The sequence below is a fragment of the Condylura cristata genome, unplaced genomic scaffold (assembly GCF_000260355.1).
Source record: "Condylura cristata isolate star-nosed mole 26May11 unplaced genomic scaffold, ConCri1.0 scaffold00008, whole genome shotgun sequence".
Taxonomy (NCBI): Eukaryota; Metazoa; Chordata; class Mammalia; order Eulipotyphla; family Talpidae; genus Condylura; species Condylura cristata.
In genome coordinates this window covers 6765389-6782044 of record NW_004567109.1, presented here as the reverse complement: position 1 = coordinate 6782044, position 16656 = coordinate 6765389, and the positions used below count along the sequence as shown (strand labels likewise).

General features: G+C 60.1%; 1 protein-coding gene across 1 annotated transcript in view; it reads right to left on the bottom strand.

Annotated features, from left to right (window-relative positions):
• Positions 1-13191: 13191 nt before the first annotated feature.
• The window catches only part of ARHGEF10L (Rho guanine nucleotide exchange factor (GEF) 10-like), a 77485-nt gene continuing 74020 nt past the window's right edge, over positions 13192-16656 (bottom strand). The window contains exons 24-25 of the mRNA XM_012722088.1: positions 15151-15273; positions 13192-14225 (exon numbers count right to left, since the gene is read on the bottom strand). Of these exons, the coding sequence (XP_012577542.1) occupies positions 13693-14225; positions 15151-15273 (656 nt within the window). The 3' untranslated portion in view covers positions 13192-13692. The remainder of the gene's footprint in view (positions 14226-15150; positions 15274-16656) is intronic.

Here is a 16656-nt window from a genome sequence, read left to right as displayed (position 1 = left end):
GATCAGCAAACACCATATATTACATCTGGCTCTCCCTTCTCGGAGACAGATAATGCCCCTTATCTCAGCCTGGAGAGGGGGTGGGGAGGCCTGGAGTGAGGGTCCCGCCTTCCTGATAAGCACAGACACGGGCTAGTCCCGCAGGCCGAGCAAACAGCACCTGGACCGCGTGTGGGCAGCACTTGCATTTGAACTGTGGGGGGCTCGCAGAGGACACAGGAGGGACACGCAGGCAGGCCTCGAGGCCCAGGCCTCGCCTCTGCCCTGTACCCACGGGCCACCTTGAGCACAGGGGGGCCCTCTCTGGACCTCTTTCTCCCCACCACCCTCCAGGAGGGTGTGGATGAGATTCACGGGTTTCAAAGTATGTTCCTTGGGACCGCAGGAGACCCTGCAATGGCTTCGGGGGCATTTTAAAGGGGAAGCATAGACACCCGTGTGCCGACTCTGACCCCCACGGCCACCAGGCCGCGGGCGCCTTTATCTGCTTGATGAGCTGGAATCCACGTGGGATGTCATTCTACAAGCGTGTCACTGCTTCCAAAGAATGTATTGCAAACCTGGACTAGATGAGCCGTGAAAGCCCTTCTGTGAGTCTAAGGGCGCGAGATGGGGGGAGGGAAACAAGACTGAGGACTCGGGGCGGGGGCGGCCTCGGAACGGAGAAAACGCAGACTGCGTGGCACAACTGCCCCCACCCTACACCTCCTTCGAGCTCCCTCCCCAGAAAAACCCATTAGCTGCCCCCACAGGGCAGGCTGGCCCCAGGGTCAAGGACCCCTGGACAAGGGGAGGCCGAGGCTGTGGGGGGCAGGGGGAAGCCGCAGGATGGGCCAAGGGCAAGCAGGCCTGACCCCCCCCCCAGCTGTGAGACCCCAGGCCCTGCCCTCCCCTCTCTGCGCCTCTGTCTCTTCCCCTGTGCCATGGGGTGGGTGTAGGGCCCATAGAAGTCTGACGATCAACGACCATCGGCAGGGGCAGCCAGAAGCCACGTGCAGCGCAATGTACACGGGAGTCTGAGCCAGGCGGCCCTTCTGGAAAATAGCCTGGAACTGCGCCCGAAAACTCAACATGCAAACACCCCACGACCCGCAGTCCACTCTTGGGTGTCTGTTCAAAGAGCAGAAACCATCAGCTCGAAAAGCAAGGTGCTCCCCGGGTTTCCCATGCTACTGGAGGAGCCAGGATTGGAGGCCAGTAAATGCCACGGCAGGAGGTCAGGAGCCCGCAATGCAGAGCTGGTCAGCTCTGAGGAAGGGAAGTGGTGCCTTTTCTGGCAGCAAGTGCGTTATGTCCAGCAAAGGAAACTGAAGACAAAGGGCCGAGACTGGATGATGTCACATATAGGGCCGTCTGAGGAAGCAAAGCAGAACTCACCATGCAAATGATACTAGTGGACACGGAAAGCCAACGTTTCTGAGGTTGAGAGAGGAGAGAGGGTCAAAGGGTAGGTGCTGGCGGAGGAAAAAAGGAGAGCAGAAGCCGCTGTGGTCTTTGACTCTAAACCCTTGGCACAGCAGGGTACCCCTTAGCACCCCTGGGCTGGGGAGGAAAGAGGGAGTGACCAGAAGCACTTGAGCCTGGACACCCCGCTGGCAGGAGGCAGGTCTGTCCTAAATCCACCCCCACCCCAGCCTCTCACCTTCCTGCCAAGAAAAAGCAGCAGGCACCCTCCCCTCCCCCAATGCCCCAGAGCCTGCATGTCCCAAGGGTGGGCAGGGTCAGGGCTTCTCAGAACAGCCGAGTCTCCCTGGGTGTGGAGGCACTCGGGGCGCGGCCGGAGGCACCTCCTTCCCTGAACGCGACCGACGGAAGCCAAGGCGCCAGTTCACACGCATCCTGGGACCGGGCTCCGTCTCGGCAGACACCAGCCCCGCTAAAAGCAGCTTAGCTCCGTCTTCCTTCCTCTCCTCAGCTTCCTGTCTCCCACCACGGACTGACCACCAGCACCACCTCCGGCCGCTGGCCTCCACCGCTGAGCCGCCCGCCCAGGACAGCACTTTGCTCCTGAACCACCTCCGGGAGCTGCAGGGGATGAAAGCCTGCCCGCACAACCTCTCTACGAGGCTGGCTCTTCACACTTCCCGCTGCTTCTTTCCTGAGGGCTGGGAGCCCCCAAGCTGCAGGCTGTGAGGTCCCCCCTCTGCACGGGGAAGCTCCAGAAAGCCCTCCTGGCTGCTGTCCCCTCCTGCCTCCCCAGAACCCAGAGTCAGGAGCCCCGCCTCCAGGGATCACTTCTCTTGACCTTGCTGTTGTCCTCTGGGGACCTCAAGCATGTTCTCAGAGCCCCGTGGATCATGGCTGAATGGCAGACCCACTGCCAGGGCAAACCGGAAGCCAGGCCAGATGCCTCCTCGCCAGGACGACTTCCCTGGCCCCCACCCCGCTGGGTGAAGGGCTCCTCCTGGGAGCTCACCGGAAGCCCAGAACTAAAGTAGCTATGCAGTGTGGGCTCGGGGGTTCAAGCCTCGGCTCTGCCCCGACTCGCTGCGTGTCTCTGGGCAAGTGGCGTAACCTCTCTGTGCCTTCTTGTGCTCCCCTGTGAAATGAGAATCATTTCAGTGAGCCCCCCGGTGAACTGCTGTGAGGTGTCATGAGGGGTGCAGCCCACAGCCTGGGGCCCAGCTCACAGCAAGCGCTCAGACAGGGCAACTTTCCTGGGGTCACGAGGCTCGTGATGTCTCCTGCACCTGCTGTGTCGTAGTCATTTGCCTTTACCTGGAGTCTAAGTGAAGTTCACGCTAGTTAGCACCCAAGGGATCCTGAGCCTCATAGATCCCTGATCTGGAGATGGGAACGACTTGCCTGGTAGAGTCGGGAGGAGCCCGGGAGGCAGGCGTGGCTCGTAGTGCACATCATCAGCCTGCAATAAGGCCACCACCACTCGAGACCAAGCTCCAGGCGCTTGAGCAGACCCGCAGGTCAGGAGTAGGGCTGGCGGCGAAGCCTGGGGCTGCAGGGCACGGCTTCGGGGATCTGGTTGGGACAGGAAGAGAAGCAGCTGGTCACCAGAAGTGGAAGAAGATGGGGCACCAGCCAGCGCCTGGCAGGGAGGAGGGGTGGAGGGCGTGGGGCCAGGACAAGAAGGGATGTGGGGGCAGCCAGTCTCATTCTGGACACGCTACTCAGGATCCTGAGCACCATGGAGGCTGGTCCCTTCCAACTCTGGGGTGCCCAGTGCGCCTGCTGGAAGTGACCCCACTGTGAAGGTAGGTGATGGAGGCAGAAGACGGGAGAGGGGCCTGATTGGCCGGGCACCTCCTGGTTCAGCCCCCCCGGGGCCATGTGAGCCCGTCCCACCGGCCTCTATGGCCTCATCGCTAAAGTGGGATCCACCTGTCGGGTTCCCGCAAGGATTCAGTGTTGCAGAAAGTCAGCTTTCACTGCATGGAAGCTAACGGCAGCACCACGAAGCGTCTCTGATTTTAACATTCAGGGAAACTATGACTCAAGATTAAAGAATTTAAGTGTTGATGAGTTTAAAACTATCTTAGTTGGATGCTCGTTCTGCGAGGGCAGGGGTTTGGTTTGCTGGTCTGGTTGGTAAATATTTCTCCCCCGGGGCCTGGTACAAACAGCTCGTCATACAGAAGGTGAGCAAATGTGATTGTGTGTGTGCGCGCGTGTACGTAGGTGTGTAGGGTGCACGAATGACCAAGTGGGCTGACAGACAGACTACTCTGTCCAGTCGCCCAAGCCAGAAACAAGGATGCCACTCTTGACTCTACCTCTCCACCGCCTCCCCACACCCCCGTCCATCTTGCCTCTTAATGAGCAGCCCCCTCAGGTCTGCACCCCTATAATCAGCCCGCATTCACCAGGAGTGGGCCCACAGCCGTTCCACAGGCTCCAGCCCTGTCCTCTACCCAACTTAAAAACCTCATTTACAGAAGGAAAAGAAGCTCATTAACCAAATGGGAGGCTTTCTGCCGCAGGGCTGAGCCGTCTCTCAGTCGCTGACAGGAGACGGAAAAGAAACTCAGCTGCAGGCCTCAAGCACCCTCCGTCCCCTGAGGTCACGGGAGGCTGAGCGGGCACCGGGCTGGGAAAGATGATATGCCCAGGTGGTCATTCACGCCCTGGACCGTGGCGAGCAAGACCCCACATGGTCAGGTCTCGCTCGGACCCTTCCTGCTCCCCACCTGGCCACTCTGAACCCTCAACCCTCCCGCCTCATTAAGCAGCCAGCACAGGGCCCTGGGAAATGACTTAATTAGGTGGCCACACCAGCTTGTGTAAATTAATTTGATAAAGATAATGAAGTTCAGCAGAGCAGAGCTGACCGTCTTTCTGGGAGCGGCTGCCGTAGGGTCCGGGCCCTAGGAACCAGGAGTGGGGAACGGGATGGCCCTTCCCCACCCTCCCTGCCCCTCAAAGCTTTCATCTTTGGAGGCCGAGGACGGGGCGTGCCTCCCCCTAAGGGTCCCTGGAAGCAATCGCACCTCCACCTGGTGTTGCTGATGGGCTCCGGCTGTTACAGGACCTCAAGTCTCGGTTCTCTCAGCTGAAAAAAAGGCCAGACGCACCCCCCAGCAATGCCAGCGAGACAACGCACTTGCACCCCCAGAGTCCGCAGAGTCCATTGTTACTACTAAAATAAAATAACAGAAACCCCCTCACTGAACTGTGCATGTGGAAAGTGGTTCTTCTGGGTCAACCACTCCCTCCTGGTTTCACACACCCTTGCTCATCCTAGGCCTTCTGCCCCCCCGCCCCGGGGTTCAAGGATTTGAGGTCCTTTCACTTGAATATAGGGTGTGAGCCCAGTTTTTCTGACCCCAAAGCCAAGCCCTTCTGCCATGTCACGTGCTAAGAAATGGCACGGTGCTGACACACGAGCCTGCTGACAGCCTCGGAACACCATTCTCCTTCTGCCCCGGGCTGGCCAGTCCAGTCACCTGCAAGGGAACCTAAGTGACCTTCGCTTGGCACTGGACACCCAGGGCAGGTGGGGAGTGTGCTGGCTAGGTGGGTGAGAGATGTGGGGATCAGCACAGCTCTGCCACAGCTCTTAGCCAAGTCACCCCCAACCCTGAGCCTCGGTTTCCTCATCTGTAAAGATGAAAGTTTCCCAACCCTGAACACCTTTCTAGTCCGATCCACCCCTCAGATCCCTCTGAGTCACCTGCCTGGAGTTTCTCTGTGCACCCCCACCTACACATCTTCCCTTGGGGACTGTACACATGGAGACTGCCCGCACCTGACTCTGGAGCATGAAGGACTAAGGCGAGACACAGGACGCCCCAGTTCTAGACCAGGTGGTGTCACAAGGATGACGGCTCCTGAAAATGAAGTTCTCCTTGGGCTGTAAAATCTCCAAACTGAGGTACATGACAGCAAAGGAGAACATGACAGAGCGAAGCAGTTTTTCCCGTTCTGTGAACGAGAGCGAGGCATTGGGCCTCTAATTAGCAAAATACTGGATAATTGGTGTAATCTGGTACAAGCTCCTTTTTGACAGGCTTTGTTGTGTCATCCCATTTCAAGCTTGAGCCGCTGGTCAGATCAGTTGATCGCCATAATATGGAAAATGAAAAATCAAGTCAGAGCCATTGGTGGCTCCTATTATATCGATTTAGGATTGGAAAAATGAAAGGGATTCCCTTGCCTCCCAGCCAGGTCGGCATGGCCCCACCGCCCCAGCACACAGCGGACAGAGGGGATCAGAGGGTTCTGCTTTGCCCCTCTGACCCACTCCTACCTTGCAAAGCGCCAGCAGCCACCTGGCTGGAGGGCAAGTGTGAGAGTTCGGTAAGAAAACAGAATAAAGCTCCCAGCAATGGCCGCCCTCGGCCACCTGCTGTGTCCCCCAGAGACGTGGGAACTGAGTCTTTCCGACGGAGAACAGTGCAGTCCAGGCCATTTCTAAGATTGAAAAGGCAAAGGAGTGAAGTCAGTATGAAGTATGTCCCATCTGCTCAAGTGACAGAAATTGATCCAAACCAGCTTCAAGGAAAAAGAACATGTGTTGGTCATGGACTAGAAGCCCCAGGGGAGGGCTGACCCAAGACACCAGGAACCGAGCAGCGTCACCGAGCCAGCTCTTGTCTTCTGGCCTCAGCCTCGGGCTCGCCCAGCGGCTGGATGGCCCACAGGGAGCTGGCGTAGGGGTGGGCTGGGGAACATGGCCACAGACCGCTTTGGGGGTTATACCACTCCAGCTAGCAACCCCAGGAGAAACAAGAGAGCACCCCCACCTAATGTCAATCTATGAAGTCCAGGGAAGTGCGTGATTGGCTCTTCCTGGGTCACATGTCCATCTGTAGGCCAGTCACAATTTCCTGGGGCGCAACGATTGCCGTGAGCTCCCTGGCCAGTCCCGCCTTACTCCTGTAACAGGAGGAATGAGGCATCGCTATGATCAGCATCCCCACCAGCCGAGCAGGTGAGGGGCATCCCAGCAGAGGAGACACAAGCCAAAACTCAGCACCTTAAACAATGTCCTCAGCGATGGTCCCCGCAATGCTCTGGATGCACAGGTCTCCATTAGGTAATTCTGTGCAGCGTGGTATTGCCAGGGTCTGTGTTCACTTGGGCGCTTGGCCAGGGAGCAAATGGCTCACCTGGGTCAAGGGTTGAACCCCGTGTCCCTGACCTCATTATCGGTCCCTTGGGGCGGCTGCACCCCTCACCTGGCAGCTCAGGCCATGAAAGCTACAGTGACCAGACCAGAGCTGGCGACTTGCCGCCTCCTCATCACCCACGATCAAGGCAGTTAATGTGGCCTTTGATTCAAGAGGGAGGGACATGCACACCTCTTCAGAGAGGGGGTGTGACAGAACACCCTCACATCTTTAGCCCTCTGCCCTCTCCAGGGAAGGCTGGACAGGCAGGCGTGGACGCGCCCCTCTGATGCGAATTCACTCAGGAAGGCACGGGAGGCCCTCGCGGGCCAGGCCTTGTGCAGAGCTAGGCTGGACTGGGGCTGTGCTCTGCACACCACCCCTCCCTGGTGGCCCGTTTCTTGCCACAGTAACCAGGCCACCTGGAAGCACCAGAGCCTCTCCATGCCCTCTTTAGGAAGCAAGCCAGGGAAACACGAGAGCAGAAGGGTAGAGAGATGCTGGGGGCTTCATGAAGGGGGCTCTGAGGCTGGCTCTCTGCCCCTCCCTACGCAGGGCAGAAGGGTTCTGGAGCCACGTTGGCCTGTGGCTGAGCCAGACTTCTGCAGCCCAGTCCTATGGCCTTGAATGAGTCGCCCCAGCCATCTGCGCCTCGGTTTCCTTGTGTCTTAAGTGGGTGATCTGAACCCATCGTGTCAGTCTTCAAGGCGGCGTGGCCCCGATTGCATGACGGGCTGGTACAGCTCCTGGCACAGCACAGGGAAGAACTTCCAGGGCCTATTTGAAGGGTCTCCACCTCCCCCACTGGCCAGGCCGGTCCCCGACACCACCGCCCCCACTGACCAGGTCTGTTCCAAGGTCCGTGCTGGCCAGAACACCCTGCCGGTAGCTTCGTCTCTGCCCCCTTAGCTTCTCTGCACCCGAGTGCCGAAAGCGCTCCTTCACCTGGGGGAGCTGGCCCAGGTCCTTCCTGGTCTAACCACCCCGTGGAGATCATGCCCCTCTGATCTCCTGCCTCCCGCCCTTGTGGCTCAGGCCAGCTCATTGGGGTGGGCTTGACACACTTATTTTATTTAGCACACATTGGGTTTGGGCCTCTTGAACTGCACTTCCAGAAAAACATGCAAATAGATGCAAATAAGCCCCTAATTTATGCAAAGCAGCAAGCAAATACATGTCCCTGGATTAGCCAAAGAAAAAGGCCTGGTCACATAATTTAGCAGAAATATCAGGAGAAGATTATGTCCCTCAGAGCTAGGTTCTCCTGGACAGCACTCAGGAGACCTTCTGGAATGGAGCTGAGGGGTCTCTGGTCACTGTGGGCCACTGACCCCCCAATCACTGGAATCAAGAGACCCCAGTCCTGGACTTACCAGCAGGGTCCAGCTTCACAGTGGTGCCCAACTCCCCTGCAACCGAGCACCCTGGATCACCCTTCCCTTCAGACGGGGCCGTGGAAAGGCTGCTCCTCAGCCTTTGCCTTGCCCCGCACCCCACTCACAGCCACGTGCTCACTGCTGGCCGGACCCCAGAGCAATATCTTCTCTATCAAAAAGAGCTACCCTGAGTGGGCTCTGGCAATGATCGGGCATAAGGCACTGTTGCCACCACCTTGCAGCAGAAGAAGCTGAGCTCGGCAAATGGGAGACTCCACATTTGAGACCCCCCAAAGCCACCATGCTCTCCCCTTACCCGCCGGGGCTCCAGAAGCCTTCTCTCTTCAGACTTGTGCTGCCGTGAGGCTGGAGTTTCAGCTCCATAAGGGCAGGGACCGCGTGTGCCCATTCTGCCCCAGTTTCTGAGCCCTGCCCGGGGCCTGGCACAGAGCAGCCAGCAGCAGTCACCTGCCAGTGTGGTAGCGCACCCTCAGACTCGCCCCCTCAGGCTCTCCCCCGAGCCCACACACGAGGACGCCTCTGCAAGCTTACACTGTCCACTCCCAGGCCCTGCTAAACTGCCCCCGGGGCAGTCTGTCCACAGCAGAGCTCCCGGCATGCGGCCCTGTTTCCAAAGCACCTGTGAGTAGTGCTGTGCTGGTGCTTCTGGAGTCAGCACAAGTGACAGGAGTTTCTGCAAGAGGCAGCCGGATTCTCTACGCTGGCTGCGCGAAACGAAGGCCCTCAAGAAGGTGCTGGGGAGCTTGGACACGTGTGCGTGTTGAGCACAGGCCAGAGGAGCCTCTTGGAATGCAGACACCTGGCCACATCCCACGAGGTGGGACCGATGGGGCTGAGCGCTCACCGCGGGCCAGAGCTGCTCTGCGTATCTTCCATGAATGAACTCACTTCACCCTCAACATAGCCCATGTGGTCACTGCTGTTACCACCCCCACATTCCAGAAGAGGAAACTGAGGCTGCAGGTTTGCAAACGTTCTGTGGCTTGTGCAGGCCCTGGGCACCTGTTCTCAAGAGAGAAGCCGGAAACGGGGCCCTGTGATGGCCGAGGGTGCGGCAGCAGCTCAGGGTACAGGGTATCGGCATTAAGGTGAAGGCCCAGGGGCTCTGTGCTGTGTGATGCTGAACAAGAGACTTCACCTCCCTGAGCCTCCGTTCCTCAGCTGTACAGCGGGGCTCCCTCTGGCATGACCCACTGTGGCCCAGGCGGAACACACTTAACACATGCATGTGCACTGGCATCGGGGTGCAGGCACCCTCGGGTCCCGCACAAGCCGAGGGGGACAGGCGCGTCTCCCGGACCCAGTGCTCTCCCCGTGCACGCGGCCCCGGGCGGGCCTGCTTCCCAGCCCAGAGCTCACGCAGGCAGGGACGCCTGGAAGGGCCTGTTCCTGCAGAGACGCAGCGGCTGTCAGCCTGGAGAGCCGGTCCATACTGACCTTGCTTCTCCCCAGGAAAGGTTTGTGGTTTCTGTTGATATGAAAAGATGACAAGGAATAGCTCAGGTAATTATATTAATTTCCCTCAATTTACACATTCTTGCTATTTGCCATTTCCCCAGGAAAGTGTAAATGAGGAGTTTAGAGTAGTTCGGCAGCCCTGTGATGAGGTCTGCGTCTAAAAGCGTTCTGTTCTGTGGTGTGTCCTAGGGTGGGGCTGTGGCTCCTGAGGATCCTGTGTCCCCTCTCAGGCTGGAGCTCACTGAGGCCGAGGGAGTCCTCTTCCTGCCGTCCCCAGCGGCTCCCCGACCCGACGGGAGAATCCTCTGAGGACCGAGCTACGTCTCCCTTATCAGACCAGGGCGCCTGGGCAGAAAGTCTTTTCCATCAAACAGGGGGATCCTGCGAGCTGGGCTGGCCCTCCGCCCATCGGATTTGGCTTCCCGAGGGCAGACCCTTGTGCCCCAGTCACACCAGCAGTCCCCCCACCAACGACGTGAAGGGCTGAGTCCTCCAGGGCACAGGGGGCCCCGAGCACAGGAACCTCTCCTCCAGCAGGCTGGGGATGCTGCAGGCCAGTGGCTGTGCTCACCCATCAGGCTGGGAGGTGTTAATATCCCCACATCCCGCAGCGGAAGCTCACAATGTGCCCTTGCGTGGCACGCCCACGTGGACACAAACTTTGTCATCAAAGGACAACAGACACCGGGCCCATAAGAAAGCAGGCTTCAGAGGCTCAGCGACCCCGGGGCTCAGGAACAGGCCAGCTCGGGCCAGGGCACGGCGCCCAACCCTCCCCCGGCCCAGGACGGCAGACCCCAGCCCGTCCTTGCTGGACGCCGTGTGCCCAGTAAGTGACCCCGCCCTCTGAGCCTCTGCTTCCACGCCTGCTGCCTTCCACTTTGAGGAGTCACTGAACCAGTGCTGCAGCAGTAGCCGCAGAGTGAGAAGACACAAGAGTCATAGCCAACACCTGACACCGCGGAGACCGCACAGTGTTGGCCTTTACACGGCCGAGGACGTGGACGTGCTGCGGGCTGCCACCTGACTAAGGCCGCACAATGAACGCCGACAGTCGAGATCAAACCCACATCTGCACCAATCCGAAGCCCGTGTCTGCTGCGCCGTGCCGCACAGCCTCCAGGAAGCCTTCCCAGGTTGCATCTCCTAGGCATTAGCATGCCCTTCCCTGGGCAGTGCATTCTGTAAGGAGAGGGATGGTTTTATAGCCAGAGTAAGTCTAGCCTAGTAGCAGGCCAGCAAAGGTGTGCAGCTGTGTAGTAGGATGATTTGTTTGAGTATAAACTTGTAGTTTCTTTCCAACCCCTATAAATCTTGATAAGCTGAAGTCTCCCAGTCCCCATCCTCTCTGAATCACTGCCAGGTAGGTGTGTGTGTGTGAGAGCGAGCGAGCGAGAGAGCATCATGCTCCCTCCCTCCAACCACACTCCTGCCTTAGCACCTTGCATTGCTGTCCCCTCTTTCCAGAATGTTCTGCCACCTGTTACCTCCTCCTCCAGGTCTTTACTCAAATGTCACCTTCTCAAGAGACCTCCCAGACACCCTGTATATCCCCAAGCCCCTCCCCAGACTCCCTCCCTCCCCCTCCTTGTGCCAGTCCAGGGCAAAGCCCATAGCATACTTTTATGTATTGTCTGTTCCCTCCTCCCCGCACCTGCAAACTGGGGACAGGGTGTGTGTGAGGGCTGGTCCTGGCACATAGTAGGCTCTCTAAATGCTGAATCACTGGCATTTGGTTCCCCTGGCAGGGCTGTTATACCCCGTCCAGGACACAAAGAGTTTAAGTCACCTGCTGATATCACACAGCTCTGGAATCGGGAAAGTAGTCAGAGCTCTGGACTGTTCGTTTGTCCCCAAAGTTCTGCTCTTGGAGGCGATGGGTCAGGTGGTTAAGTGTCTGGCTTTGGCGACAGACAGGCCTCAGCCTCCCCCCAAGTCCCCAAGTTACTTACGTCCCTAAGCCTGAGACCAGGCACCTGCAGAGGGAGGGAGCCGGCAGCCCCTGGAACGGCTGTGGGGGGAGGAGCTGACGCATTTGGTGCTGGTAGTATTATTACTCTGATCAAGATCTACAGCAAGAGCCTCCTCCCCATGCCAGGCACGTCCTGACATGATTCGAGAGCCGCTTCCGACGCCCCCAATTCTCCCTCGCTCTGTTGTCAGAGACTGGGGAGATGAGCTGTTGACTGATATGATAATTTCACTGTATAGCGAAGTCAGTCATTTCTCAGTGACGGATTCCACGGGTCCCATCAGATCTCCCAAGGCACCATCAGCGGAGCGAGCTGCATGTGTAGTATCTAACGGGCCCGAAGAACTCTCAGGGGCCAGCTCAGCACCAAAGGGGAGACTTCTTAATAAGAACAGTCTGCCTCACATCGCTTGCCACAGGGGAGCTAGGATGATATAAGGAGTAATCGCCAAGCTGCCTTCGGAGACGTTCCAGACTGTTCCACAAACTTGCTAGCGCTTGCCCTCAGCGGTTCTGCAAAGGGTCATCGTCCCTGTTTCAGAGACAAGGAAACCGAGGCCTCTGGGCAAAGGGACCAGGCTGAGGCCCGCACACAGGGTCTCCGGTGGAGCTGGAGCGGGACGCAGGCCTGGTGGAGCATCCCCTGAGGGACGCTGCTCACTGACCACTGCCCCAGAAAGTCTCAACCGGCGCCGAGAGGAATAAAGACACCCATGGGAGGCCCTCCCCGACAGGGTGCTCAGTGATGCGCCTCTACCCCAGCCGTGCTCAGGACTTCACCTCCAGGAAAGGCGGCCCCGACAGTGGGGAGTCTGTCTCCCTTTGTAGCAAATGGGAAACTGAGGCCGAGAGAAGATGAGCTCACCTGGAAGAGCACATCCTACCACTGGCACTGAGGCCTGTCCCCAAGCCTGTGCTTCCAGACACACCTCCACACGCTGATCACGGCTTGCTCACCTCCACGGCCCCCGCACGGTGCCTGTGTGTGGTCGGAGCCCCAGGCGCGTGCAGAAGTGACGAGTCCTCCAGTGGGCGAGTCTGGGGTTCCGACCCCGCCGGCCACCTGACGGTGCCCCCAGGCGCACAGACGCTTGCGAAGCCCGGTCTGGTCTTGCTGACTGTCTCGGGCCCTCCCCTCTCCTGCGCTGCAGTCATTAAGCACACAAGGACAGACAGCTGGGCAGGGGGGTGGGAAGATGGAGGAAGCACGGACCTCTGCGGGGGAGTTTGGGTTCGGAATCCCCCCCAGGCAGACAGCTGGAGAAACCTCAGGTCGAAAGGAGCCCGAAGAGGGGAGCCAGGGCCCCAGTGCCCCTGCCAAGCCCACCCCCCGGCGTGAGCTCTGCTCCCACCACCCTCCTTCAGGCCTGGGACCTCAGCCCCTCCCACTTCGCTGTTGCCCCTAGCAACGGCCTAAACCCCTTTCTTCAAACAACACTCAGAAAAGCAGCTCCCAGGGGCCCCTTCTCGGGCAGCAGCAGAGAACCTTCTGGCATCTCCATGTTGCCCCAGTGGGTCTCCCGCCCCCATGGCGCCTGGGCCATATAGAAACACACGGATCAGACTGAGGCTTGAATTTGTCATTCACTAGGATTACAAACCACGGGAGATTAAATAGCCACGTGGCCGGTGCTGGCCACGCTGAACAGCAGTTCCAGGCTCCGCTCTTGGGTCAGGGTCTTGCCGGTACCAGTCTCGGGGCCTCCTGCCAAAGGCGGGGTCCCCTGGTGGCTGGGAAGCCCCCTCTGATGACAGCAGCACCCTGTTGCGTCTCGAAAACAAACACCCTCGACCCAGGTCCTGACGTGACTCCTGCTTTTTTATTCCAGCATCTCCCCGAGCTCCAATATGTACAGACTTTATTTATACACAGATAATATACATCATGTATAGGTATTTATATATATATATTCACAGTGGCGCCAGCCACGCACTCTCGCACACGGCCACGCTCTCCCAGGAGGGCCCGGGCGGCCTGAGCCCTGCTGCCCAGCGGCGGCCCCGGGCTGGCCAGGCATTTGTGAGGTTTCTGTTATTATTATTATTTTTTGCTTTGAAAAGAAGGCCCTTTTCTCCCTCTCCCCAAGGCAAACCCCTCCCCAGACCAGTCTGAGACTCCTTAAGGAAGAGGTTCTCTGCTTTGCCCAGGTAGTGCCTGGAGAATCCAGGCCAGCCCGCGGCCCCCGGGCCGGTCCCTGGAAGGCTCTGTCCCCAGCACTCTCTGGGGGGCCCCGGACAGCCAGCAGGGACCCCAGCAGGCCGGGAGTCGGGCACGGCCGGAGCTGCGTGCCCCGGGCGAGGGCTATAGCGTCAAGGGCACCTGCCAGATAAGGAGGGCGCTGTCCGTCTCCCCGCAGGGCGCCGGCCGCCCGCCGCCCCCGGGGGCGCCGCCGAAGCTGCGGTAGCCCTGCCCGCCCGAGATGATGGCCACGGAGCAGATCTCCTTGCGGTGGGCGTCGCGGGTGCAGGGCCGGCTGCGCACCCAGACGTCGGGGTCGTCGGCCATCTCGTAGATGGAGCCGTCCTCCTCGCTGTGCTCCAGGGCCGCGCCCTCGGCGGGCGGGGGCTCCCGCATGGACAGCCGCGGGCCTGGCAGGTGCGCCGTGGAGTGCAGGCGGTACTGCAGCAGGATGCCCTTCTTGCGCGTCAGCTCCCGGCCCACGTGGCCGGCGGGCGCCGGCTCCTGGGCCTGCCCGTCCGGCTTGTCCTCCTCGGCCCTCGGGCCCTCGGCCTCCTCCTGGTCGCTCCGCAGGATGTCGGGGGCCAGGATGCTGGAGGCCACAGCCAGGAAGGCCACGGGCCCGCAGTGACCGTTGAGTGAGACCATGCCCTTCCCTGCAGGCGGGGCGAGGAGAAGGGCCCGCGGGGGCAGGGTTCAGGACTGGCACCCACAAGCGGCTGGGGAACTTTCTGGGCTTCTTGTCTTTTGGGTAACTGCAGTCTACGCTGGCACCCTGCCGGGGGGCCGGGGGCCTGGGGCAGCCTCCCATGCTTCAGGTGTGGTGCAGAACAGGAGGGGCCTGATAAGCCACTTGGGGGGGGGGGTCGCAGCATGGACGGACCCCGTTGGCGGCCTGAGCCTGCCTCATGCCCACCCTCTGTCCGAGCCGCTGCTTCGGCCTGCGACGTCCTTCCCTCCTACCTGATCCTATCCCTCAGCCAGAGAGGCCCCGCACGCGTGGCCCCTCGCCCCTCGGAGCCCTGATCAGCTCTCTCTGCCCTGCAGTCCCTGGAACACCTACCCTCACTGCCCCTGCCTCAGCCTCGGGGTGCCCCACCCCGCTCACCCCTCCAGTGCAGCCCTCAGGTTTGGTTTCACTCTCAGGGCAGAGGCGGCAGGGGGCCAGGGCTCTGGGGTACCCCCCGAGCCACCCCTTCCTCTGGGGCCCTTGCGTGGTCAGGGCAGACCTTGCAAAATATATTCACGTGCGGGGCCGGGCCCCAGAGGTCCTTAGCTAATTCTGCTCCGGAGTCTGGGTGACTGACGTTGCTGTGGGGAGGGAGGGAAGGATCCAAGGAGCCTCTGCCCGGTCAGATGGGTCACTGTGCCCATCAGCCAGATTAGGAAGTTGAGACTCAAAAAGAAAGTGGGGTACCATGAAGTGGGGTGATTTCACTGCACTGTGCCATGGCGCCTCTGTGATGACAGAGGACAATGGACTGTCACCCCCATCCCGGAGAGCATAAACTCTGGACACAGGTTTGCCTGCCCCCAGTCACCTGAGCTGCCCCCCGGCTCTGCCGAGACGGCTCCCCTCACCTGTGATCTTGGGGATGCCTTCCAGCCGGGGAACGGGCAGCAGGACGATGACTCCCTGGTCGGTGCCCACCCAGAGCAGACCCTGGCAGATGAGGAGGCTGGTGACACACAGGTGCTTCTGGCCTGCAGAGAGCGCGAAACCAGCATGGCGTGAGCACGGCCACCCTGGGTCATGGGGGCACAGCCAGGCTCTGCCTAGGAGATGAGCAAGAGGCTGGACAAGGAGGAAGGTAAGAGGCTGGGAAACCCCCCGGGGGCCCCAGCCGGCACCTCCCCCACCCAGCCTCAGTTTCCCCTGTAGTGTGGCGCTGCATCCTTGCAATGAGTGAAGAGAGCACAGAGCTGGCCCAGTGCACTCAACACGCTGTGGCTGGGTGACCCAGGAGCAGTCCCGGGGCGACCCCCGCCAGGGATGCAGCCAGCCTGTGGTGAGTGAGACAGGGGTGAATGAAACAGATGTTGGTGCCGAGGGCTCACAGGGACAGGGGTACACAGAGCCGGGAAGCAGGGCCAGCTGGCAGTGGACCAAAGCCCCTGGGTTTCCAGCCTGGGCCTGCCATTCTGCCCACGCGGGCCCTTTCCTTGTGGAGGGCACAGCCTACCCCTCAGTCCAGGCCCCCACCAGTGGAACAGCGCCAGGAACTAGCATGTTTCAATGCCAGTTCCCAGCTTGCCTCTGGGTACTGTCTCTTCCTCGCAGCATGAAGGGCGATGGCGGGGGGCAGTTAGGGGGGCACAGAACAGGCTACTGGGCACAGGGAGCCCACGGGGGTCCAAGCCCAGTGCTGGGCTCAAGCTCTGGCTCTGCCGCTTCCCGCTTCGTGACCAGGGACCAGGCTCCAACCTGTGCCGCGGTTTCCTCACTTGCAAGGGGGACGGCAACGTTGCCCCCTAGCCTTGGCCCGCGCCAGAGACTGACCACAGGAAGTTCTAAGTATGGGCTTCCCCAGAGAAGGACTCTGCAGTTCTTCACGCCCTGGGGATGCCTCCGGGCGTGGCACAGAAGTGATCTCTCCAAGCCTGGAACAGCTGCAACAAAACCTGAGCTCTGCCCACACCTGCTGCACCTCGGGGCCAGGCGACCCCCCGGATGTTAGTACCCTCACCTGGAAAGCGGGCATAAAGTCGCGTCTGGCACACGGCTCAGCTCTGCAAGACTTAGGTCAGACGGGTGCCTGGGTGCTCTGGAGACCCCACGGCTGTGTCTCTAAGGGTGTGGCTCCAGGACCACACTCACCTCACCTGAAAACCTTGCTAGAAGTGCATTTGGGGGCACACCTCTGGGGGCACACCTCTGGGGGCCGGCCCCGCTTGTCCCGTCTAACCACTCCATGCCCGGAGGCACATGCCCCGGCATCCAGCATCCCAGGACTGCACATGACGTCCCAGGCCGACATCCCCAGGACCGGCACCCCCAGAGCCGACACCCCCAGGACTGGCAACCCCAGGACCGGCACTCCCAGGGCCGACACCCCCAGGACCAGCACTCCCAGGGCCGACACCCCC